The sequence below is a fragment of the Empidonax traillii genome, unplaced genomic scaffold (assembly GCF_003031625.1).
Source record: "Empidonax traillii isolate 1590-97213 ecotype Southwest subspecies unplaced genomic scaffold, ASM303162v1 scaffold63:size2014119, whole genome shotgun sequence".
Classification (NCBI taxonomy): Eukaryota; Metazoa; Chordata; class Aves; order Passeriformes; family Tyrannidae; genus Empidonax; species Empidonax traillii.
This window is the reverse complement of record NW_020955256.1, coordinates 1,056,814-1,082,710: the sequence shown is the minus strand read 5'-3', so window position 1 is coordinate 1,082,710 and position 25,897 is coordinate 1,056,814. Positions and strand designations below refer to the sequence as shown.

Below are 25,897 nucleotides of genomic sequence, written 5' to 3'. Positions count from 1 at the left end.
TAATATATACTATATATATAAAATATATATAAAATAAATTTAGTTTTTCTCTTACTTAAATATAATATATATTACACGTATTCATATAATTCAGTGATACAGATACATAATATTAAACACAACTAAACACCTTAAAAATCTGATAGATCTGTGTTGTGACCATCCTCCACTGTGAGCAGAAGGGTTATCACAGCACATATAAGCACACTCTGTACCAGCTTTCCCTGAGCTGACAGTTACATGGAACTATCAGTAGCTCTGTAGTTTCTTGCAGAAAATGTCCATCCAGGTTCCCCAGTACTGACCTCAGTAGCTTCCCTGTACTGAACCTAATGCCACACTAGCACAAAGTTTTATATTCCTACTTATCCTGAAACCAGACATATACCAGGTTCACAGATGAATTCTTAATATCCCAAACAAATTTTAATTTATACCAAGATCATTGATGATTTGGGTTCAAATGGACACCTATACTTGTATACAACTCATCTGGCTTCTACGCAGAAAACAAAAATGTGCTTGGGCTTAGAAGTCTGTGTATCTACAAGTCCATGGGACTAGGTGGGACTCACCCAAGGGTACTAAGGGATCTGGCAGAAGAGCTCGTCAAGCCCTCTCCATCATTTATCACCAGTCTTGGCTAACTGGGAAGGTCCTAGATGACTGGAGGTTGGCCAATGTTAGCCATCCAAAAGAAGGGTTGGAAGAAGGATCCAGGAAACTACAGACCTATCAGACTGACCTCAGTGTGATGACATGGCACATACAGAACAATCAAGGGATCAGGCCCAGCCAGCATGGATTTAGGAAAGGCAGGTCCTGCCCAACCAACCTGATCTCCTTTTACGACCAGGTGACCCATCTAGTGGATGAGGCTGTTGATGTAGTCCATCTGGACTTCAGTAAAGCCTTTGATACTGTCTTACAAGGCATTCTCCTGGAGAAGCTGGCAGCCCATGGCTTGGACAGGTGCACTCTTTGCTGGGTTAGAAACTGGCTGGATGGCCTGTCCCAGAGAGTGATGGTAAATGGAGTGAAATCCAGCTGGCAGCTGGACACTAGTGTTCCCCAAAACTCAATATTGGGCCCAATTCTGTTTTATATCTTTATTGATGATCTGGATGAGGGAATAGAGTACACCCTCAGTGAGTTGGAGGATGACATACAGTTGGGTAGGAGTGTCAATCTGCTGTAATCTAGGAATGAATGCTCTGCAGAAGAGTCTGGACAGGCTGGATCGATGAGCCAAGGGCAGTTGCATGAGGTTTAACAATGAGAAATTCCAGGTCCAGCCCTTGGGTCACGACAACCTTATGCAGTGCTACAGGGTGGGGGAAGAGTGGTTGGAAGGCTGCCTGGGGGAAAAGGATCTGGGGCTGCTGGTTGACAGCAGGCTGAACAAGAGCCAGCAGTGCACCCAGATGGCCCAGAATGCCAAGGACATCCTTGCCTGTATCAAAAATAGTGTGGTCAGCAGGTCTAGAGAAGTGATTGTCCCTCTGTATGCAGCACTGGTGAGGCCATACCTCGAGTACTGTGTCCAGTTTTGAGTCCCCACTGCAAAAAGGACACTGAGGTGCTGGAGTGAGTCCAGAGAAGGGTAACAGAGGTGGTCAAGGGTCCAGTGAGTAAGTCCTATGAGGAGCAGCTCAGGGAGCTGGGATTGTTTAGCCCAGAGAGAAGGAGGCTTAGTGGGAGACCTTATCGTTCTCTACAATTACCTACAAGGAGGTTGGAGGCAGAACAGGGGTGTCAGCCTCTTCTCCCAGGCAACTAGGGACAGGATGAGAGGACGTGGCCTCAAGCTGTGCCAGGGGAGGTTCAGGTTGGACATTAGGAAGAATTTCTTCACTGCAAAGGTGGTCAGGCATTGGAATGGGCTGCTCAGAGAGGTGGCGGAGTCACCCTGGAAGTGTTCAAGAAACAACGGGATGTGGCACTTAGTGTTATGGCTGAGGTGACATGGTGATGATCAGTCAAAGGTTGGACTCAATAATCTTGAAGGTCTTTTCCAACCTTAGTAATTCTATGATTCTATGGTATCTATAGCTCAATACAAAAAAAAAGTCTACTAAAATATCTTAGATATCAAAGTATAAAAGCATTCTGAGAAATGTAGATAGCTTTGTGCAAAATAATACAATTAGGTTAATGAATTTATTTTAATTAAATAATGAACTTATTTCATTACTGAATTTAAAAAGTACAGGAAAATATCAGGTTCTATCAATTTTCTTACTTTCTTTTTTCATAAAATACTTGCGTAAAAGCCTTACAAGTACAAACGCTGATGGAACTCTATACCCACCACTTAAATCCTGTAAAAGCACAGTCAGTGATCATGCAAATGTTACTGAAAGACCATAATAGTAAATATCTTACTTATTCATAGGCTACACTGCGTAAAAATAAAATGTACATTCTGATGAAGAGAATACATTTTTATTTAACATGCTAATTTAAAATAAAAAATCTTAAAACAAAATAGGATTTTTATAATTTGCAGAAAAGGCCTCATTCCTCAGCAACATTTGAAGAATATACAGAGAGAAGCTCTGACATCCTAATGCTTTGTAACAGAATATTTTTTTTTCATCCTTAGTTACATTTTACCTTATTCACAACAGTGGAAGTTGTTTATATGTAATTTATATGTAATTGCTCTTTGCTAAGTTAGGTTGGTGGTTCTATTTAGTTCTGAGCTACCACACAAGCCATCATTACAAGTGACCATATGGAATTATTATTAACAGACAAGCTAAAAACTGAATAAGGTAGCAAAAATAACTTCCATATTTACCCCAAATGGGATTCTTTCCAGTTGCCTGGATAAATATGTTGGTAAAGGACAATGAATTTCAAACACAAGTAAAATACTTAAGTTCAGTCAATCTACAATGCTTGAAAACTTTTTATTTTCTTTAAATATTTTCAGGTTTTTAGAGGTAATTCTTAGAAATTAACATATGGAACAGTGTGATGTATCACTAGCTATATACCTCGTTAAATGCAATAATATTTTATCACTGAAACTGCTAATTACAGTTTTTAATCATTAATATTTTACTGTCTGGGAGGTAAGTTTCAAACTGCATTACAAATTTGAGCATACCAATATATCTTTTAATAAAAACTAGACTTTTGGAGAAATGGCAAAACTGAAAATTCACCACTGGCCGTTCCCATTACTCAATAACTTTTTAAAAACCAACCAACTCCAGAAGTCTTTAAGATGTGATCCATTAAACACATACAGAAAAGTTTCTTGATGGTTTCATTTTTCTTCAATTATTTCAAATTAAATTGAAATACGAGTTTCCTCTAAATTCTGCCTGATTCAACCACGTACACATCTACGTTGTGCAGTGTGATCTGATTACCAGAGATAAAGTAGTCAGTATGAAAAATGTTATTCAGTATTTTATAGAACACACTCACTCTGCAAGAATTTAATAAGAGAAAAACATCTTCAGGATGCTAGTCATTATGAGGTAATAACTCAGAGAATTAGTAACACTTGCCTTCTGCCATGTAGCTCTAGGGATGCTCTGTTTAATTCACATTCACTGTAATTTGTTGCTCAGTTATACCCCTGACCACTAATAACTGCACTCCTTTTGATCAAAAGCAAGCCAAATATCTGACTGTCTGCAGACCATGCTACAGAAGATTGAGAGGTTAGTATTGACAACTGTACACCATCACCATCATCTTACTCTATTGGCTGAAATGCTAGTGAAAATGGGCTAATATGATTACAAAGTGGCTAAGTGCTATGCAGAAGACTGTTACCCTTCAGACCTCATCAGAAGAGACTATTAGAGAATAAGACTATAACAAAATGTCAGATTGTTATGACAGAAAAAAGTAAAGAATGAGTACATAATTCTTCACTTGGGCTAGTTACAGAATAAATACTGGTTACCAACCTTTTCAACATGTTTTCTGTACTTATGTTCCTATCTCTGAAAAATTTAATAAAATACTAGTGAAATCATGTTCAAAAAGATGGCAAAACCAAAAAGGCCAACTTCCAAACAAGTAAATTAAAACAGAAGCCAAGATATATAATAGTACATGAAGCTTCAACAGTTACATACATAAAACTTTGCTTTCATTAAGAAGAATTACTTCCTAGAGTTATTCTCCTTCCATGGAATTTTTTAATAAAGTAGGTCTGTCTGGTTTACTTGATATCTAAAAACTGAATCTCCCAATGATGTTGGTTAATTTATTCATCTAGCTTTGCTCTAACTTACCAATACAACTGTATATTCAGCGCATGTTTATTCTCATCACCATCAAATATAATTACAACAATATATCTAAGTATAATCTTGCCATATGTTTTTCTCCTTACAGAAAACCCAGTCACTAACAAACTTTTTCCAGCTAAGATCCTGGGGTCCTAAGTGAAAAATAGCTAGTATTCAAATGGTACTAAACTCAGGAGGCATTTAAATATTTATTAGTGCCATTAGTATGCTGAAATTTTACTTGTAGTACATAATCTGAAATCTACACAACCTAGAAATGAATAGTAAAATTTCTGTGGCCCTGTTAACGTTAACTACATTGCTGTTCCTTCTTGCATCATGAAAATGTCAGTATATATTTTTTTAATTTAATTTTTTATACAGTAAATATAGCAAGGCCTGCACATTATCAAGGAGAATGATAGATATAAGATACACTGATTATAGGGCAATAATAGTGATATAAAAAGATCTGATTTACAGTCTTTATATTCATCACACTGGGATAAGATATGCAATTAATCCCTTCAAGAAAGGGTGGAGAGTTAAATTTTTAAATTATAGTGTATGAAAGAGTTATGCCATTCAGTTGTCATTCTTAAGGATCAGGGAGTTGAGGTAGAAATGAATTCGTGCACTGACCCATGATCTTAATAAGAGGGAGACATTCATAAATGTGAAGTGTGGCATCTAATGCCATTCAGCAGTCTATACACAATGCACTTACGTGAGTTCCATGAGGAACTGACCACGATGGTGGAAAATGGTGGACTGTTGGCTCCAAGGCATAGCAGCTACAAGAAGTATTAGTGGGCTCAATGCAGACCTATTTAACACCTCATTAATAAGCTGAACTGTGGGACTGAATGTACCCTGAGAGACTCAGTGAATGGTATCAAATTTGGAGGAGGGAATTCAGAAATATCTTGACAGGCTGGCAAATGGGTTGACAGGAATTTCACACAGTTGAGCACTAGCAAACAGTAAATTCTAAGTTCTGCACTGGAACAGTTCAGGCAAGGCACTGACTGGCTAGAAGATGGCTTTGCAGGAAAGATCTTGGGGATATCCGAGAACAAGTGGAACATTTGTGTACCCTTGTGGCAAAGATGAAGTAACTGCATTCTGGGCTACATCAAGAATGTTGAGGGAATTCAACATTCCCCTTCCTTTGATGTTTGTGAGACTGTATTTAGAGCATAAGGTCACAGTTCAGACTCCCCAGTACAAGAAAGACATTGATATACTGGAGCAAGGCTGGTGGAAGGCCATGAATAAGAAGGGAGGAGTTCATGACGTATGAGGAGACGGTGAGAGAAACAGTTTGTTCAGCCTTAAGAAGAGGAAGCTTAACAGGAATCTCATTGTTGCATTAGCTACCATCACGAGAGCAAAGCTCATTTCAGTAATGCACAACAAAAACCAAAAGGTAATTGTCACAAATTGTAGTGAAAGAAATTCTAACTTCCCAGCAGAAAAACCTTTTTTACAATGAAGGTGATCATTGGGACAGGTTATTCAAAGATGACGTAGAATCTCCATCCTTGAAGACAATCAAAACCCAGCTGGGCAAAGTCCTAAGCACCCCAATGCAATCTGAACATAATCTGAATATAAATCACAATTTTTAAACCAACATGAAAAATGAAGCGTAAAAGCCCAGGTTGAAAAACTCCTTTTAGCCCAAATATTCTGTCCAGCTACTACAGCTTTTTTCTTGGGAAAAATGATCATACAAGTAATTTAAAAACCCAACCAAACAACAAACTCTCCTACAGAATTTGACTTCTCTGCCAAGAAGCTAAATCGGGGCAGTCAGGCTTTCAAACTTGGTAACAGCTTTCAGAGTGCATTAGTCTTGCTTGCGAACTATTTCGTCTCTGGCACAGCTCAGAGGAAGATATCCATGCTTACTTCATTAAACCTATCAGCAGTGTTTGACACTGAAGATCACCATGTGCTGCTGACTTGCCTGGGAGACTGGCAGAAATGACTCAGTCACCCTGAACTGGATAGGTCAACTCCTATCAGTCAGCTCCAAGACAATTCTGATGGGTGGTTTCTTTCCAGCCCTGAAAGCCTTTATTCATGTGATGCTACGACGATTGGTTCTACCTCTTGCTATGTTTAACACAGATCTTCATGAGAGATCTTGAGACAACACACTTTGTCAGTAGCAACAGAAGCTAGCAGATTCCTTATTTTATTTTATTCCTGCAAACACAGATGGACTAAAGACCTAAGGCTCTTGTGAAAAAAACAAAACAAAACAAAACAAAACAACAAAAAACCAAAAAAACACGGATGTATTGTTAAAAAACTGCCTGGAATGAAAGAAATAAAAGTGTAGTACTGTGTAAAAAAAGAAAAAAATTACTGAGGACCAAAAACTGTTGAGAGATTCGATGAGGTATATGTATATCTTACTTGTGGCTATGCTAGAAAGGAGATGGTTTATCAGGAAGACTAGTACACACTGAATGCCCTATGCAACTCTGAAGAGCTGGCCAAAACTAAGTTACTTAGGCCCTCCTGATTCTTCACTAAGCATCAATCCACAAACAGTGCCATCCGCTGTCCATACATCCACACCACTACCACCTTTCCTTTCTTGTTATTCAGTTGTACATTGATGTTACTATCTATGTGGTCACTTTCCACCTGTAATATTGCAAACATTGTAGCTGAGGTTGACATGAATGACTTTAAAAATATCGCTTAGGTTTATATTCTCAAGCTTTTTATATCATACTTCAAAAATTTGGAGTTTAAAGGATAAGCACATAGTTTTAGACAACTAAAGAGAAGTTCTGCTTAGCAGGCTTATTTATATCTTAAAAAAGAATCTCTCACTTAAGTGAAAATGGGAAGATTTTGTCTTTTTTAGCAATCCATTAAGGTTTCTGTATATAAATTCTGAAAATATCAAATCAGCATCTACTCAAGTCTTTAGCAAAAGTATGATTTTTCCCTTTAGATGAATTTTGGCTGCAGCACACGTACAGTAAATCATACTGTCTTGAGAAAACGAAACAGTATGAATACAGGGCTTATAATAAAAATAAAATAAAATAAAATAGCTTATTGATACTTGTTACATACTCTATACTCTTCACAGTAAAAGTCCTCAGCTTTCAGTTTCTTTTCAAATTTTGGTAGTTCACAGAAAACATAACTAGTATTTAAAAAGCAACATTTTAATGCAGGTTGTGAATCTATTTACAATGCTAAATAAAAATACTTATATACTCTGAGAAAATAGTGTCCAATACTTAAGTACCAGTCTATTAACTGAACTCACAGATCACTAAATAAATGTGTGTTTGTTTTTTTTTTTTAACGCAAAATGGATTTATATCAATGTGTTAGGAATTTATTATTCCATGACAGCATCTAACCTCTATAATTCATGCCATTTTATTTCGAAAGCAGAGTAAGTTTTCTAACAGTAATTTTCCATAAAATGCCTATCCCTGGAAGAATTCCTTCTTAAGGCTTCAGAAGAACTTTTGGCATAGGGTAGCCTTCCTCCAGTCTACTGGGAAGAGCCTTAAGTTACGAGTCAGCTGATTTGCATTAAGCCTCTCCAAAGTATGAACCCTAATCTGTAACTTCAAGCAGAAAAGGTCATGCACACATCTCAGTTAAAGCTGCTTTCAGAGGAACAGTTTTGGTAATTGTAACAAATATTTTGGTCAGAAATGCTTAGCCCTGTCGTTGGCTAAACATTGGTGCTAAACACACCATCAGGCAAGCTCTTTTGTTATCAGTGTTAAAAGACTGTTAACTTACATCTAATAAAACTTAAGAATATTTAATATTATAAAAGAACAAGAACTCATAGTGTTCCACTTGCCAGAAGCAAAAGAACAAATACAATAAAACATGGCAAAATAATCACCCAATTCCTACCAAACGGTGACCTCATAAAGAACAAGTTAAGGAATATCAAATGGGGAAAAAAAATCTAGACTGATTTGTTACTGGCAATTTATTGATTACCTCTGCAAATGTATTTTAATATTTCTACCCAATATAAATTTTGTTATTACAGCCTAATGGGACCCTGTACAACAGAGGCAAAATTTTTCTATTGCTAATAAAGGATAATTTTTTTTCTCATTGTAGCTGAAAAAAATTTAATTTCTATCTGATGACAGGGAAAAATGAAAAATGACAATCTAAACAGAAGCAAGCCTGTTAAAACCCAGTAATTCCCTCAACAAAAATTACACCCAAAGGCCTGAACATTGTATACTATTGACAGGCACAGTATTGTCAATGGGCGACACACAGTTGACGTTTCTGTTAAAAAGATTCCTTTGTCAGGTAACAGTAGACAGAAGAGTTTAGGAAATCTCATGCAAACTTAAACATGTAACTCACTGATTTCTTATGATACAATGGATCTTATTTTACTTTTTTAAATTAAAGTGATGGATATTATATGATTTTAGTGCACTGTCTGAATTTTTTATAGTGGATGAACAACTGGATGACCAAAAGCCTTCAGAAGCTATCAAATAGAACATTAAAATTTGATTGTTGTCCTGAATAATAATATTGTAATATATCTTAAATATGCCTAAAGGCATACCAGAATCTCATAAAATAATCATGACTTAAACAGATTTTAAGTAGAAGGCTGAAGCATGCTAAAACTTTACTTTTGTGGATTTTTAAAGATAGTATCTTTCTATAAATAGCTGTCTCACTCTAAAATATTTACACACTGAAATGTGAGTATTTTGTGATGATTTTATATACGCCTGGACTGCAAATTTTTAATAGTATTGCATTGATTAAGTTAAGCATTGCCATAATTTAGAGATAAAATGGACTCTCCGATACCACCAATACCTTTGGGTTTTATTATTTACTGAAAAAACATATCTTACAGCTCAAGCAGAAGTTACACGTTTCATGCAGAAATCACTTTCTGAATCTGATGGACTATATTACACAGGAGATTAAATCAACTTGTAGTAATTGTTCCTCTGACCTTTACCTACTAATCTAAAACCCAGTGAATTAAATGAAGGACACACAAATTAGAAGGCCATGAGATGAGTTAGTAAAACACAGGATAAAAAAATACATAAAAAATCAGCTAATACATATCCACTTCCTGTGAAAAATATTTTCCAATCATACCTTACAAAGCTGCAATTTAAAAGTATAATTAGCTCATTCCTTTGAGACTTTTTTAACAGTAAAAATTATTATATAGGATATTCTAATAAGGTCTGGGTGTAAGCTTTATAAGTACATTCTCTAACAGGTTTCTTGCCATGTGGAACTGCCCTCCCCCCAAAAACCCACCTGATGAACATCACTGCAAGAGAAATCCACTGATACGAAAAAACAGAACATTTGGAGAAGTAAATAAAGTCGCAGAAAAAGTGAGCATGAGCAGTAGATAGGAGTGAGGAAAGAGATATTAATAGACATGCATCTGGAATTAAGAATGTATGTTTTCAACTTCTATAGGGAAAATAAAGGTTTATCAAATTCTGGCTACCAATATCAATAAAAGTATGCATGCACCTTTCCCTAAATAGTTTTAGCTGAGAGGATATAAATAAAAAACACTAATGTCACATTAAAATATAGACCACCACTCTTCTAATTAAGTATACAATGATCAGCCTTGAAATAGAAAACTTGGATCATAGAATGTGTCTCCTAATTTTATGCAACGAGACTTATAAGGAAAGGAAACTAAATTCAAAGCTTTGGGATTTTTTAGAACACCTCTAAGCTTTTATTATAAGAAAGGGGCTGCAGTGGCCACACTCAGTGGAGCACGTGGGAGTGTGCATGGGGGCACACACCAGCCTCATATGAACGACCTTGCACAATCCCAGACTTGAACAGAGCCTTGCTCCATAACTCTTTAGCAGGGATGCTCCTTGTACAAGCCCTTGCACACTCACTCCCTTGCAGGAAATTTTCATTGCATGGGGCTTTTCTCATTCTTTCCCTTAAATTAAAAAAAAAAAAAAAATCAGGAAATAATATTTCATTCCCTAAATCGTGGGCTTAATAATACAGCTGTCATTAAGACAAATCTTACATGGAAATAACAGGAAAGAAATTCTATCTGAACAATTACTGAAAAAAATGAAAGACCTGCTAAACTTAGAAGGGCTAATACCTACAGATATTTTCCAGAACATCTGGGTATGTCCAAACAACTTATGCAGAAGTAGTCCTTTCTTGCATATCATAATGAGATGCAGAGCGAGGCAAAATTTTAAAAAAAGTTAATGTGATAATGGCAAAACCAATGGATGTCTTAAGCACATAAAACAGGTAAGAAAATATTGTAACCTTTGATTTAGTTTTACATTGTTTTTTGTGCAGAATACTAAGTATTGCCAACCAGACAAAATCCTTGGTAATGCTCATGACCAGTGAAATAGGCATAAAAACCTAACTTTAAAGACATATTCTTCCACCAAATGGTGATTACACAGGAATTTGACAGTACGCCATGCTTGCTTCGAGGCATTCAAGAGTTTTCACTGCACAATCATTTCTATAGTGTATTTTATGTTTTAACATTATCACATATTGTGCAGAACCGTTGTACTTACTGCAGTACACACTTGTTTATAAAGTCAGTCATCACAAAAAAAATCACCACATAAAACTAGTCTTGATCCTAATCAGGCTAATGACATTAGCTTTTCATTAAGGTACAACACACTTCTGTTATCAAACTGAAAACAAATAAGTATTTATTCTTCCTATCAAGATCTTGACATCACCCTTTACAGAAACATGGGTGAAGAGTAATTTTTAAAAATGAAAAATCTTGCTTTCCAACCCAAGCATGCAAACTGCTAAATATGCATTAAAAGATATCATCAAAAATGTGTGAAAAGCTAAATTATATGTTTACCATCACATTACAATTAAGCTAGGCTTTATTATCACATCAGAATCCTATGTTTTTTCAGGTAAGAGGCCCAACAGAAATTCCATTGGAAGTCTAACTCTAGAACTACATAGCTCTCAGGAGAAATTCCTTTCTTTATATGCATATCCTCGACTTACACCTATCAGAGACCAAAAGTTGCAACTATAATAAGCATTTTATTTGTAATATATCCACAGAATCAGAGTGTAACTATTTAAGACAAGACTTCCATAATGCAGCCTTCAGCATATTGTGACTTCATACAGAATTTTTAACTTCATCTTATCTGACATGTATTTTATCTAAGAAACAAAGTTATCAGAGAGCAGTAAATTTTCCAGAAAAATGATTTAACTGTGCTATGAAAATGAAAAGCTATGCCAAACTGCTTATATGAATGTCAAGTATATAGAAGAATTAACTACTGCTAGGAAGAACCACTCAGTCTATCACAGCAGTTTTTCTATTACATTGTCTAGAAATTTTTTCAATGCACCAACAGTATTGTTTGCTATGATCTTTTTCGGCTTTGCAATAATTGTTATTTCAAAGTGGTTAAGAAAACTTCATGAAAGAAACAAAATCCATCTGTCCTTTTCAAAGTCTTACCAGATAATTTCAGTTAAACACAGATTAAGTGTCTATATTAAACTAAGTTAAGAAAAGTTAAGAAAAGAAGGAAAACTTCTGTTTTCTTGGTATGGACTTCAGTACACTACTGCAAGCAGTAAGGCAACAATTATCTTTAGCACATTGGTACATAAGGTTGGGGAGCACAGCCATAGGAAAAATCATACTGAGCTAGTGATCAGCCAGGTCCCCACTCTGGGGAGTCACACTCAGTTCCTTTTCTGTTTCTGCACTCCTTTTTGTAGTGCAAATGCCACTGTGCCACATCTCTTGTCTCTCTCACCCACTTAAAGTTTCCAATGTCATTTAAGTTATAGCAGTGACAAGAAGAGACTGTGAGACAAGGGACAGCATCCAGAGGTTGACAGCTACAGACACAGACAGATGCTTCAATTCCTTAAAGCAGTCATCGTATATTTGGCAGCAGCACTCGCTGCATACTTGAAGCAGACCGTATAACGAGAATTAGCTGCAGATAATCCCAGCTAATAAGCACGTGTTGCTGTTACCCAAGCCCTGATGCAGGCTTACTCAATGGTATTTATAAAGTCAACCTTACATTTATGATGTAGTTCACTAATATAACCAGAACTATAAGGTGTTATAATTTTTCTGAGGGTCAGAAGGGAGTTACAGTACTTGTTACCCCCTTACACCTTCAGAAAAGCAGCAAATCTATTAAAGCAAAACCCTTCAAATGCTTTTTGCCCAAATGGAGAGTAAATTAGCCATCACTGATTTAGCTGACCTTAGTAGTAGCAAAGCCCTGGAGTGACCACAAACCACCATATTATGGAAGAAGTAGTAGAATCATGGGAAAACTCAGGTTGGAAATGACCTCAGGAAGACTCCAATTCAACCTCCTTCTCCAGGCAAGATTATCTCAGAACAGATTGCTCAGAGCTTTTTGCATTTGGGTCTTGAAAACCTCAAAGGAGACTGCACAACATCAGGGAAACCTGATGCACTGCTTAACTATCCTCAATGGGAGAAAGCTTTTCTCCATCCTAAACACCTTGTTTCAACACACATCTCCTGTCCTCCCATCACTAGAGGGAATAGACCGTCTTTATCTTCCTGACAGCTTTCTCACAGCTATTGGGTCACTAGGTCTGTTAGGACCTAATACCATGAGGTATCCTGGTAGCTTTCTCTTCTCCATGCTGAAATACAGTTCCCCTCAGCCTCTGCTCCTGGAACATGTGCTCCAGAACCCTGCCTTGATGGCTCTTCACTGAACTCACTCCAGGTATTCTCACCAGGTATGACAGCATTCTCACTCAACTAATAGGAAGAATACTAAGATGAAGGCTGCAGCCCACATAGACGATAGCTGCATGTGGAAAATGCTGACTTTAGATAATTCCCTACTCAGCAAGTTGACAGCTCAAAATCTTGTTCAGACATAATTGTTATCAATTACTGTCTAATAATTTGTTCAGAATTCTTATATTTACAGTAAAAAAAAATCTCAAAAGCAAAAAAGGCCCTCTTCATTCAGAGAAACACCAGATGAAGATACTCATATATTCAGAGCACTGCAAGATTTTAAATTGTATGAAATCTGTAAACAGTTTGTAAAGTTTAAAATAGTTTCATTACAATGGAAAAACTGAAATAATTAGACAACTATTTTACTATATAGAATATTTTATTTTATTGTATAGAATATTTTATTTATTAGTTCATAAAAAAGTGATTAGGAGTTTTGAAACATCATGGTCATAATGTTTTAAAATCAATTTACATTTACCTTCCCTAGTTATGAAATTCAAAACCTTCTAAGGTCTTTTTCTGCATAAAATATCATGAATCAAATTAACTGATTTAAGACAAGAATTGTCAATCAAAAACCTGAAACAGAATCTAACCAATAATTTACTTATTATCCATTTTAAGTCATATGACTGAATTATAAAAGAGAAGATTTACTGAAGATTCAAATGTGCAACAGATTTTCATAGTTAAAACACCATGATTTCTTCACGGTTAGGATATATATAGGCAGATCATATCATCTTAGCATTGCAACTATGAGCAATACCAATCTTTTACCACATTTGCAAAAATAAATAAAGGCTGATTTTAAAGTATTTAGAAAAAACAAAAGTAGCATGATTAAGCCATGTAAGTTACAGCTGGAAAACATAATATGAAATGGAAGCTTTTTGAAGGCATTATGGTCTTAAGCATTACTAGTTTTGCTGTATATTCCACTTTTTCATTATACTCTCAAAGCGGTCATTACAGTAAGCACAAGCATGGAATTGAGGGGAAATAATAAACTCCTTGCATTGAAGCTTTTTGTGTTTGAGCCTAATGCAAATCAAGTGCCTCATCAATCCAGTTGCATAACTGTGTATTGGCACAAAGGAGGAGGTGCAGATACAGAGCAGAAGCAGGCAGGGCTGTAGCAGCAACTTTTGTGAGCTTACACTGCTACCAAACTGTATGTCAAGTCTGCACTGCTATGGAAAAAAAAAGGTGCTGAGCTGCTTTTAATCTAGGTTTAACCAGGGCCCCAGTCTAATTCACTGCAAGGCCATGCAAAAGCTCATACTGCACAAAGAATAAATGTCCCAGGACGAAAACCACACCTTTCAATTGTGGTACAATTTATGCTGCTTTAAATGCTTGCGGAATTACTCTGCTAGAACTCAATTTAATAATTGGTTTTAAATGAATTAAGGCCATGATGTTGCCAAGGTACATTCCCACCCACACAACTTGCGCTGACAACATCTTCCCGCTTCCCTTCTGCTTGCATATATTAACTTCAGAACTGTTAGAGCTGAGCCAACCTCCTCTGTATTTGAAGAAAAAACAATGCCAGTGGAAAAGGGGAGATGGAAGCATGCAGTCAGGACAGAGAAGGGCAAAACAGACGAGCTTCGTGGAAGCAGAAGGTTTGCTTGGCTAAATCCCAAAGACTGCAGTTCAGTGCTGTTAGCTTCAAGAGGCTGGAGTATTTTTCAGCAGGATCAGTTCCTTGATCGGCCAACATTGTACAAATGTGGACACAATAAGGAGCAGCAGTACTAAACAGCCTGAAAGAGGAAGAAGATAGAACTGCTTTCCAGAGCACTGACAGTTTAAATTGTCTCACAGTGTTCACTGAAGTATACTTGTAGATTGTACACAATTGCTATTGTTAAACCGGAACAGTTCCTCCAAGATGGACGGGCTACCTTCTTGATAAGCATTTATCAAAATGTTCCTTTAACTTGACATCTACTTATACCAAACACACTGCCTTTTCCAATGAATTAGCTATTATAACTGAAGGATACAACTTCTTTCTTATAAACAATTCTTTCCTATAGCCTCAAAATCGGATTAGAAACTTTTACTGCTACAAAACAGTTTCAGTTACATGTGTGGATGAATATAAATAGAATGTCAAATTAAAAGATTCAGAATGTAAACAAATCAGATTATCTCTATGGTAAAAAAATTAAACTCTTGCTATGAGTTATTATCAAATGATGAAGTGTAAAAAAGCTCTTCACAACACACATTACTGATTATGGCTTGAAAGAGGAGTTTAAACAACAAAGACTAAGAACTAATCCCAATACATACAGACCATAGACTCTTAGATGAGGAACAGAAGAACGAAAATCCAGAAGAGCAATCCAAATAACCATTTTTCTGCTTATGAGCAGTTATATTTCCTTAAGGAGATGAAAGCTGGGCTTCTGCACATAGCTAAGGCTCTCACAGGTTAAACAGCTGCTTTGGTTTTAGAAATACACAATTCTAATTGTTTATTATACACAATAAACAATTCTTAGCATTACTTCCTTTTTAAGTAGACAATTTCACTCTATCCCTGTGGCATATTCCTAGTGGCAGTTTCTGACTGATTTCACGGAACGCAGACGAATGTAATAGTAATATTTTTTATATAAAATCTGCTGGTTTATACTCTGAGATAGGAAGAAAATCCAACTCAGTACTCTGGCCAGAGGAATTCAAATTCACATGCTACAGAAGGATATTTCAACTTATATGGTAAAATTGTTATTAACGGAGGACCTGTAGAGGTGCTCCATCTTTCCTGCCGAAGTTTTACTGTCTTGCAGTAAGGAATTCAAGGTTCAGGTAAAAAAGAAAACAAAGTAAAAAAAAGGGAAAGAAAAAAATAAAGAACAATCTTTCATAGCTTTATGGGCTGTGGGTTCAGCGCTCAGGAGAGATGTTTTAAGTTCCAATTTCACTCCATATCATCAGGTCCATTCTTAGCAAGCAATGATGGACATAAAATACCAAAGAACAAAGCTTTCAAAACTCCTGCATGAATTATATATGCACTAAAATATATTGTCTAGTGAGTTTCCTACATTGCCACTTTCTAGCCCTATGAATCCTAACTCTCTGCTGCAGGGTAACAGCACTTTGAAAAGACATGTAGATTTTTCCTCTGTGATCTTTTCCATCTCAGTAGTCTTATAAATTCTTGGTTAAGAATCTTTTAAAAAGTGGTAGATAGACTGGAATTCCTTTTCTACAGTTTTCTTTGAGTAATAGAATGAATCCTGTCCTTGAAAAGGGCTTTTATCACTAGTGCATTACAGAAAATGTGGACACTAACACTTTATTTTCTTATGTACAGTTGCAAAAACCAGGAAAAATATCATCTGGAGAGGATCAGAAGGGAAGAGAAATATCTCCCTGCTGCCCATATTCATGTTCAGGCATTTTTCTACTTGCTAGTCTATATATTAATTTTTAATTAATTTTATTCCTAATTCCACATGCAGTACCTGTGAGCTATCAGTACATAACCTGGCATTCTTAGTTCTACTTGGAGGACAGAACAATTAAAATGTAAATGTCACAATATCTAGCTTGTCAGTAGAAGACCTTTACTGAGTCTTGTTACTGTAGAGGACCTTTATTGAATCTTGCTCTTAACCTAAACCACCTAAACCACTATATAAATTTACAGTTTTTTAATAACTTAAACACTTTCTTCAGGAATTTTTTTTTGGTGAATATTTATTAAGTACTGTATTTCAATAAGCAAATTTTAGATTTAGTGGGAGCTAAGTCTTCAGTATTGTAAGTGCTTAATTTCCGCACTTACTAATGGCTGTGAGAGGAACTTTCATGAAAAACAGCTTAATAAAACGCTGTGCACAAGCAACATCAAAGAATTCTGGAACCTTTACTACAACATTTATAGTCATATACATATAACTGTAATCTCTTAAGACTCCATACTAAGAGTTAAGACTAACTGCATGCTTGCACCAAAAGCTATTAATCAGTACCTCATTGTTTGACCTGGAGATGCCAAACACATTTGCTGAGAACCCTATGCCTTGTCATGCTGCTAACAAAAGGAATTACCATGTCCTACCTATATTTTCCTGCTGTGCTTTCAACCCTCCAGCCAACTCTTAAGCTTCCATGAGAACTTTATCAATGATGTCAACCTCTGACACGTGAGTACTTAATAAATCTGAAGCTCCATTTAACCAGTTGTTGGAAAAGAGACGAGGGACACAGACTTTTGCACAGACAGAGTATCAGTGAGATTCCTTACTCCACACTGGTTTTTTGCACACTGACTGAAAACGATTCCAGTGGCTGCCTGTCCTCACTTGGAGCTTTTGCAAAACACAGTGGTCCTGGGAGATTTGTAGTGCCGGGGCTAAGTTTCACTGCTTCCTATCCAGTTATGAGTAGAGCCTGTGCAGCGGGTCAGAACACTGTAAACCTGCCCTCTGACAGGGCCAAGGGGACTGGCGGAGGGGACAGGTGGGCAAGGCAGAGGTTGCCCAGAGAGGTCAGGGAATCTCTGAAGTTGGTAGATTTCACAGCTTAGTGAGGAAACCCATGATTGACCTGATCCAGTGCTAGTGACAGGCCACTTCAAATGGGAAGTTGGGTTAGATGATCTACAGAGGTCCTTGACAAAGAAAGTAACTTCTGTGATTCAACAAGTAGTTCCAAAGCAGCAGATTTACCTGTGATTTAACCTTCTGCTCATGTTTAGGAAGTTAGAAATGCAGCCATAAAAGTTAATACCCTACAAATATTTAAAAGGAAACCTACATTCTGATTAAACTCATAGCTAGTTACATTCACAAGTCATAGATCCTTTTAAAAAATTAAATATATATTTCTCCAACTCCATTGAAACCTCTGATTCTTCTAGACAAAAATTGTCTTTTACATATCAAGGTGAAAACAAATATGTGTAAATATCCATTACTTAAATTTTGTTCGGAGAAGAGGAAACATCTTTTAAAAATCAATCCTTAAAATTGCCGAAGTATTATGATCTATTCCATTAACCTCTAGAATAAAAAACAAACAATCTAAAACAAAGGGGTTTTTTTTGTTGTGTTCGCCTTGTGTTTTTCCAACTAAGGTGAAACATATTTTTGTTTTACTAGTGAGGAGAAAGTTCTCTAAATATACATTGTTTACTTAAAATTTGTTTAAAGATAGACTTCTTTGGGTTTCTAAGAGGATGCTCTTACAGATAACAAGACCAGAGAGACTGCTCCAAGACCACTTCAGCAAAAGGGAAATAACGTTTTATAATTGCTTTAGAAAAAGTGTATAGATTCCAAAAAACCCCTTGAGAACTCAAGACTTTGCTAACACCTTGAACAGTGTCCAAATAAAGAAAAATACAATTCAACAGTTTAAGCACAGATGTATGTGCATATTACCTCATCTGCTTACATGCTGAACATCTGCATTCTGTATTATTGAAGTTTTTTTTATTCCTAAATTTTGACAAAGGAAGACAAAACCATGTAAAGCAATTTTATACTAATATTTTAACTCATAAACCTCTAAATATGTTAGAAATTGTAACTGTTAATTTAAAATGAAGCTCACTGGATCAGCTCCTCTTTGTCTTTGAACTATGAGTTGGAGAACTAATGTTTGTTTCCAATTTAGTATCATCTTAGACTGAGTGGAAGTTTTTTATCATTTTTCAAGCCTATTTTAGAAATTAGTGTATTTTCCCGATCTTTGCCATCCTATGTGACATTCACATCAAATTTTTACCACGTTGTATCAGTGTATGGAAATACTTTTGAGTATTGCTGCAGTACCACTTGACAGCATTTAGCTAAATGCAAGGCAGTGAGTCTTGCACACAAGTCCATAGACTAGCAGTTTAACAGGATGGCACCAAAGCAATGCACTTGGAAGTCGAAGCATCACAATTACCACAGGCGCAGAGTTATCTTGTGTAACTAATTCTGTAAATTCTGAAGGTAATTTCAGCAACCAGCATAACCCAGGCAACGTATCACTATAACTTGCACACCCTCCTGACATGCTTTTTGCTTAGCCCTAACTTGCTATGCTGCTTGGTCCCGTTAAGGTAAGCTTGTTAATGTCACCTCTGTGCTAGCGGCAAACGTACCACGCTGTTTTTCATCATGGCTCTGATAGTGAATCCCTCGCAGGCCTCCTCCTTGTTCTTCTTCTCCCGCTGCCGGGGGCACCTGTCACTTGCGGGCTTCGAGGGGCCCGAGCCAGCCTTGTCCCCCACCATCTCCCCACCGGCGCCCGCGATGGACCGGAGGAGAAATACGGGCTGGAAAAAACAAGGGAACATCAGTGCCCCGTGCCCAGAGAGTTGTAAGTCGGCAGCAGCCCTAACTCTGCTCTCCCCTGGACCAGCGAAACCCCCCCACACGCCTCCCGCGCCTTCCTTGAGCCCTCCAGGACCCCTTCTGCGCCATCGCAGCTCGTCCCCCCCTACTCCAGCGTGTCTAGCCCTTCATCACCACCTGCTGTTCTTGTCCCCCGGGGGCTTCTCCCCCCCCCCGCCCGCCGCTGTGCCCCCGCCGGCTGCGGCCCTGCCGTCCCTCCCTCAGGGGGTCCGTTGGGCACCGGCCGCCGCGGGCCGTCCCCCGGACACGCGACCGTTGCCAGGCAACGCGTCAACAACCCGCCGGAGAAGCGCGAGGGGAGCCGCAGAGAAAGCCCCGGCAGCACCGCCCGGCTCCGCACGCCGGTACCCGCCCTCGGTGCGCTGAACACCGGGACGACAGATGGCAATTAGCGAGAAAGTCATTAGCGAATGTGGGGGCTGGAGGGCGGGGGGGAGAGGCGATCACGTGGGCAGAGGAGGGGCGGGCGTGAAGTGGCGAAGAACTACGTTACCCAGAGGGCGCTGCGTGTGCTTCATGGAGGTGCATGCGCGTTCCGAGCCGTCATGCCCCGCCCGCAAGTCTCGCGACTCCTCCGGGCGGCTGCCGGGGAAGCGCTCGAGCAGGAGGGTGCGGCCGGCACGTGCGCGCGCGTGCACGTGCCCCCTTTCTCCACCCCCGCCGCCATGATCGGTGAGTGAGCGCGTCAGGGAGCGAGCCCGGATGCGGGTCCGCCCTTTCCTGTCCGCCCCTTCTCTGCCGCCGCCGCCACCGCTTTCTCTGTGGCCTCGGGGGGCAGTGGGGGCCGGCTCGTCTCCCTTCGATTCCCCTCCCTCCCTGCCGCCTCCCCCGGTGCCTGGGCGGGGCGGGGGCGCCTCGGGTGGCGGCGGGCCCGCACCCTGGGACACGAGCCGGCGCTGCCCTCGGTGCTGCGCGCGGCGGTCACAGCGCGTGGTGCGGGCGCGGGGGCCGCGCGGGGGCACGGGGGGCGAAGGCGCGAGAGGGGTCGGTGCCCGCCTGCGCCACCCCCGGGGAGAGCGGGGCTGGCCAAGGGCTCGTCGCTGAGGTCATTTCTAAAATCATTTTAATTCTTCCTCGATTCATCGACTGTGGATACCTTTGGGCGAGAGTTTGTGCGGTCTGCGAACTTTTTTTTGTCCTTACCAGCATTTGTAAGAACATGTTATTGGTGGGGCGTGGTGGTTGCTGGCGGTGGCCTGAAAAATAAGCAGCTTGGGTCGGACGGATTTGGGAGTTTGACCCTGTGGTCCTTGAGCCTGGTCGTGTGCCCATCCAGTGCTAGTGCAACACGTGAATCTGTTGTTCCAGCAGTGGCTTTTTTCCTGTTCCTTGTAAGATGAATCTCTACCTGGGGAGTTCAGAAATTACACACTTCATCTCGCATTCATTCACTTTCTCAATATCGACAATTATTTAAAGTAAGATCTATAAAATGTAATGGATGCATGTGTATTCTAACAATTCCTTGCCGTCCTCAGGCTTACTGTTTCATCATCACTTTAGGTGTCATAGTTGGTGTCTATGTAAGACGCAATCCAGTTGAAAACCATGCATTTTTTTGTAAAAATATTTATTTTTAAATTGAACATCCCCAAATCTAGATCTAGAATCCTGTAGGTTTTTCAATTAGATATTCTTTTTTTCTTAGCAGTACATAAACAGGAGTTTGTGGGTAATGTTATTTTTCTCTCAGCTTTGTTAAAGCTAAAAAGAAAGTTAAAACCAGTTAGTTTTCAGTCTGTTTAAATACTTACACAAATGGTCACTTCCTAGCTGTGGAATTTTGCTTCCTAGACTTTCTTGTCACTTGGGCTATTTTTACCTTATGTAGATGATTTTAAATTAAAGGCTTGGCTTAAGGGAAGCAGGGAGGGTTAGGTATTTCACTGTCTTTTAATTTTGCAGTGTTGTCTACTGATCTGGTGTATTGCTGTAGTATATAAAATACATGCATTAACAGAACTGCAGTGTGTGTTTGCTTTTGTACGCTTCAGAAAAGTAAGTTTAGTGCACCTGAGGGACAGCCCATGTGGTTACAGAGTAGATGCCTCTAGCCCTCACACATCTAAATATTTACTTACTGCTCATGAATATAAATGTTATATGACTGAGGAATGATAATTTTATTTTCGCTGTGGCAGGCGGAAATGTTTGTGAATATTGATTATAAAATGTACATACTAATTAGTTGCAAATTTAAGAACGAAGCTTTAGATGAGTTGCAGCCTGCCGTGGTTTAACCCCATCAGGCAGCTAGGTACCATGCAGCCTCTCAGTCCCTCCTTCCTTGCCCGGGGGGATGGGGAGGAGAGTCAGGGGGTGGGGGCAAAAGAAATTAAAACCTGTGGGTTGAGCTAAGAACAATTCAATAATCGAACCAAAGTAAAATATAATAGTAATGCTGTTAAGGCTAATGATGATGATAATTGTAATGAAAAGGGGAGAAGAATAAAGCCCAAGAGAAAGAAGGGATGCACAATACAGTTGCTCACTGTGACTGACTGATGCCCAGCCCATCCTCCAGGCCAGCTCCCACCAGCTCATACACTGATGTTCTGTGGTATGGAATATGTCAGTTCAGGTCAGCTGTCCTGGCCACACACTCTGAGCTTCTTGTGCACCTCCTCTTTGGCAGACTATGGCAAACCGAAAAGTCCTTGACTTAAAGTAAGCACTACTTAGCAACAACTAAATATCAGTGTATTACCAACATACCAAAGTCAAAACACAGCATTGTACCATTCTTCTAAGAATTAACTCTATCCCAGCCAAAATCAGGACAATACACTGCCCCACCCCTCAAAAATACAAGAACTGTCTTCAAAGGATGGGATGTAGAAACCTAGTCAAATTTCCTGCTTTTTGAAAAGTCTCCTCTAATCACTTGTGAGCTGGGAATGTCATGGCCAAATTGGGGGCTGGAGAGGAAAGGTGAGATAATTTATGTCATCTGTGCCCAGTTTTTTTACCTGTGTGTTTTAAGAGAACTTTCCTAAGAAGAACATGGTATATTTTCCAAAATATTTTAAAGAATCATATCTCTGGAAATGCGTAATGTTCCCATGAGTTAATGCTATAATGTAACTGTGCAACACACGATAACATGATAGTTAATTCCTTTAATCGGTTTTTATTTTCGTTTCCCTTCTTTCTCACAGATGTATCTCACCAGGTCCCATGGACTTGTACACGTTTAGATTCCTTAAACGCTAATTTGAATCCAGACTGAGCTAGTTAAGTGACTTGAGTTGTCAAAATCTCTGCTTAATTAGGGACATGCGAAGTTTTGTGTTTCTTTGTGGTAGGTTTTTATTTTATTTATTTAATACTCTACATTTGCTTACCACTGGATTAGCTGAAAACCAGTGTTGGCACAAGGGAAGTGGGAACCCACACTTGGATTGAGCTAATTCTTAGTCAACAGCCCTGGCAATAATGTTATCTTTCTTAGCACCTCCTCTTGAGTTTTCAAGAGGTACTATGATAAAAAAAACCAAACCAAAACTGATTTTAAAGAAGGGTGATACCAGGGCAGCTTTGTGGAATTTTTCAGGAAATACCTCTCACAGAGCAAAAAAACAAGGGAGAAGTGCCCAAACTGTTTTACAAATGTAGAAGATGTACAGTTAACATTGGCAGGTCAGCATTTCTGTGGTGACTGGGAGACAAAGGTGGTGGTAAAGACAGGTTGCGAAGGGCTTTGACAGTGAAATATGATTCGTATGGCAGTAATCCAGTTAGAGGGGAATGGGAGCCTGAGTGAAAGTTTTAGCTATCCGGATGACCGATCACTCCTCTGTGTTGCACCTTTTTTCAATGTGTTGGTAATCTACTTTCTGCATAAATATTTCTCCCTGTTATGAAAATAACCTTGAGAAAGCAAAATAAGAATAAACTCTTTCAGAATTTCCCTGAATGTATTTAGACTAGAAAACAGCGGTGCTTGCATAGCAACCAAAGGAAAAGTATTTTGAGAACTTTCTACTTAGATATTTTGATCTCGTGGTGCAATTTTGGGTTTCTTTCTTGTGTTGTCATCTTTGTGTTCTATTTCAGTGTGTGTAATGCTATGGACAGTTCCACTACAATATGTACTTTTCACTGGAAAAATAACTCAACATTGTTCACTTACTTCACGAGCATGTGGAATAATCTTCCAGTGTTTCGTTTGATTAAACAAAACCTAAACCTCAGACCATCAAAGGCATTTCATGTACATCACCTGTTTTGCTCACGTTGTTTTGAGCCCTTTTTCCTCTGTTAGGGGAGCTGTATTGTACTGTGTGTACAGAATTGCATCATGAAACATTGTGTGTTTTACTGCATTTATATTTGTGACGGTTTGGACTTGGCTCCCTGCCAAATGCCCGAAAGTTACGACAGCGGCCCCCTTTCCCCCTCCTTTCTTCCCTTAAGTTAAAGGAAAAAAAAAACTATAAAAATTAAAGAACCCAAAGTCAAGCTGCTTTTATAAAAATATATCTATATTTACGTAAATTTCAATTATGTACAGTTAAGATGCTATATACACAGTAAAAGGGGGGTCCACCCCCCCGAAGGGATAGGGAAAGGGGAAAAAAGGGGACGAAAAGGAACAGAAGGGACACCGAACAGGTATACTAGATCAAACTATACTAATAACTAACAAAACAGATCTCACCACGTCCCTTAGAACAGCAGGATCGGCAGTCACAGCCAGCACTCTCCAAACCTCCACGTGGCAGGACGGTGGACTCTGCAGGCCTCAGCCTTAGATAAGCGAGACCAACGCAGGGACCCACTGTTTCCAAACCTCGCCGGAAGAGAAGAGAGCGAGGTCTCTAATCTCCGACTTACTTATACTCTGGTTTACGTAAAAATTGTATGGAATACTGGGTACTTGGCTACTTCCTTGGTTACAAACTGGTCACCAGGAAGGCCTAGACTAAAACCATCACAATATTTTATTGATTATTTTCCTACAAAATGCTTTGTATCAGCCAGGTTTTATAAAGTTAGTATCATTTGAAGAAGATTATCTTCAAAAGATGGGTTTTGTTAAATATACATGAGCATTCTGGATTTCTTTGTTTCCATGAAGAGAGATGGGAAGACTTTTTGCTTGGATTTCTTTTTGGAAGAAAAGTAGCAAGGGGGAGGAAAAGTGGGGGTTTATTTGCTTTTCTTTTGGTATTTTTGGTTGATTGTTTTGGGTTTTTTTAATGGATACAGTATTATAATACCAAGACACATTGGAAACTAATTAGACAGTGGCTAAGGGAGTTCTGCTGAGTGTGTTGAGTTTTTCAGATAGGGCCCTGCAGAAAGAGTATTGATCTACAATTTCTTAAAATTATTTTCCATGTATATTTACATGCAATGTGTAAATACAATATCAATTACCAAAACCTTTGGTCCAGCCTATCTGTGAGATGAGAATAAAGAAAAGAATTTCAAATTCCACTTACTCCCAGAAAAGAATTAGGAAAAGAACCTATGCTAATAAAATACGAAAATTTAAAAGATATTTTAGGAAGAAAAACAGCAAGTGCTACTACTTAAGAGTCCTTGCCAAAGTAATGTGTGTGTCCTTTGTGGATACATTGGAAGCCAAAAACATTATTTGGTTCTGTTGTGAAAATATTGCCTCAAGAGGCAAAGTAGATTTCTTAATTGGAACCACATATATCCTCATTTACTGAAATAAATTAATTGGACTACCATACACTGTATCATGAAACTGTCAGTTGTGTCAGCGGTCAGGCCACAGAAGCGAATAATGCTGAGAATGGTACAGGCCTTCCAAGTTGTTATATTCAGGAGAAGTCCAAGGGAGAATAAAACCTTTAGTGGAAACTTTGTTACTTTGCCAGACAGGTTTATGTAAAAGAGATAATAAATTAATTACTTTCAATCAATTTTATTATTTAATGATTTTTTAAAATGTGCTGTCTATTATAAGTATTGTTGGACTGAAAATCAACTTCTAACACAAAATGTAACCAGTGATGTATGACGCTTTCCATTAAAAGAAGAAAAAAAGGGTAATGTCAGAAATGTGCAGCTATATACCCAGAATTCACAGAATGCCACTACAAAGGTTGGTGTGGAGATAATTAGTTGTCAAGCTTTAATTATATAATTATCAGTTATTGCACAATATATGATTTTTTTCCTTCTGAACTACAGTGTGGGTGCGGCATCATGCAAATGTTTGTGCTTTATGAGGACTTATAATCATTAGGTAACTAAATTTTAGTATGGTAAGTTATGTCCTTTACAATTTTTCAGTTTCTGAATGTTGTACTTCAGGCCTCTCCTAGTCCCTCTGTATTTGGATTGGTGCGAAAGGAAGGGAAAGATGGATGACCTTACAAAAGAAGGATAAAAATCCATCAGATTTATCTGATACAGAAAAATGCATCAGTACCCTTTTGCTTGTTTGATTCCTG

The 25,897-nt window shown here is 38.5% G+C and overlaps 2 protein-coding genes across 4 annotated transcripts in view; one reads left to right on the top strand and one right to left on the bottom strand.

Annotated features, from left to right (window-relative positions):
• PACRG (parkin coregulated) overlaps nucleotides 1–19,719 on the bottom strand; it is a 221,160-nt gene extending 201,441 nt beyond the window's left edge. The window contains exons 1-2 of the mRNA XM_027880022.1: nucleotides 19,584–19,719; nucleotides 19,214–19,387 (exon numbers count right to left, since the gene is read on the bottom strand). Coding sequence (XP_027735823.1) covers nucleotides 19,214–19,345 — 132 coding nt within the window. The 5' untranslated portion in view covers nucleotides 19,346–19,387; nucleotides 19,584–19,719. The remainder of the gene's footprint in view (nucleotides 1–19,213; nucleotides 19,388–19,583) is intronic.
• A 106-nt stretch (nucleotides 19,720–19,825) lies between these two features.
• PRKN (parkin RBR E3 ubiquitin protein ligase) overlaps nucleotides 19,826–25,897 on the top strand; it is a 721,078-nt gene continuing 715,006 nt past the window's right edge. Inside the window, exon 1 of one of the 3 annotated variants that reach the window (XM_027880020.1) lies at nucleotides 19,826–19,878. In XM_027880020.1, coding sequence (XP_027735821.1) covers nucleotides 19,848–19,878 — 31 coding nt within the window. In that variant the 5' untranslated portion in view covers nucleotides 19,826–19,847. Of the gene's footprint in view, nucleotides 19,879–20,051; nucleotides 20,139–25,897 lie in introns of those variants that run through there. The other 2 variants (XM_027880017.1, XM_027880018.1) reach the window with 2 other exon arrangements.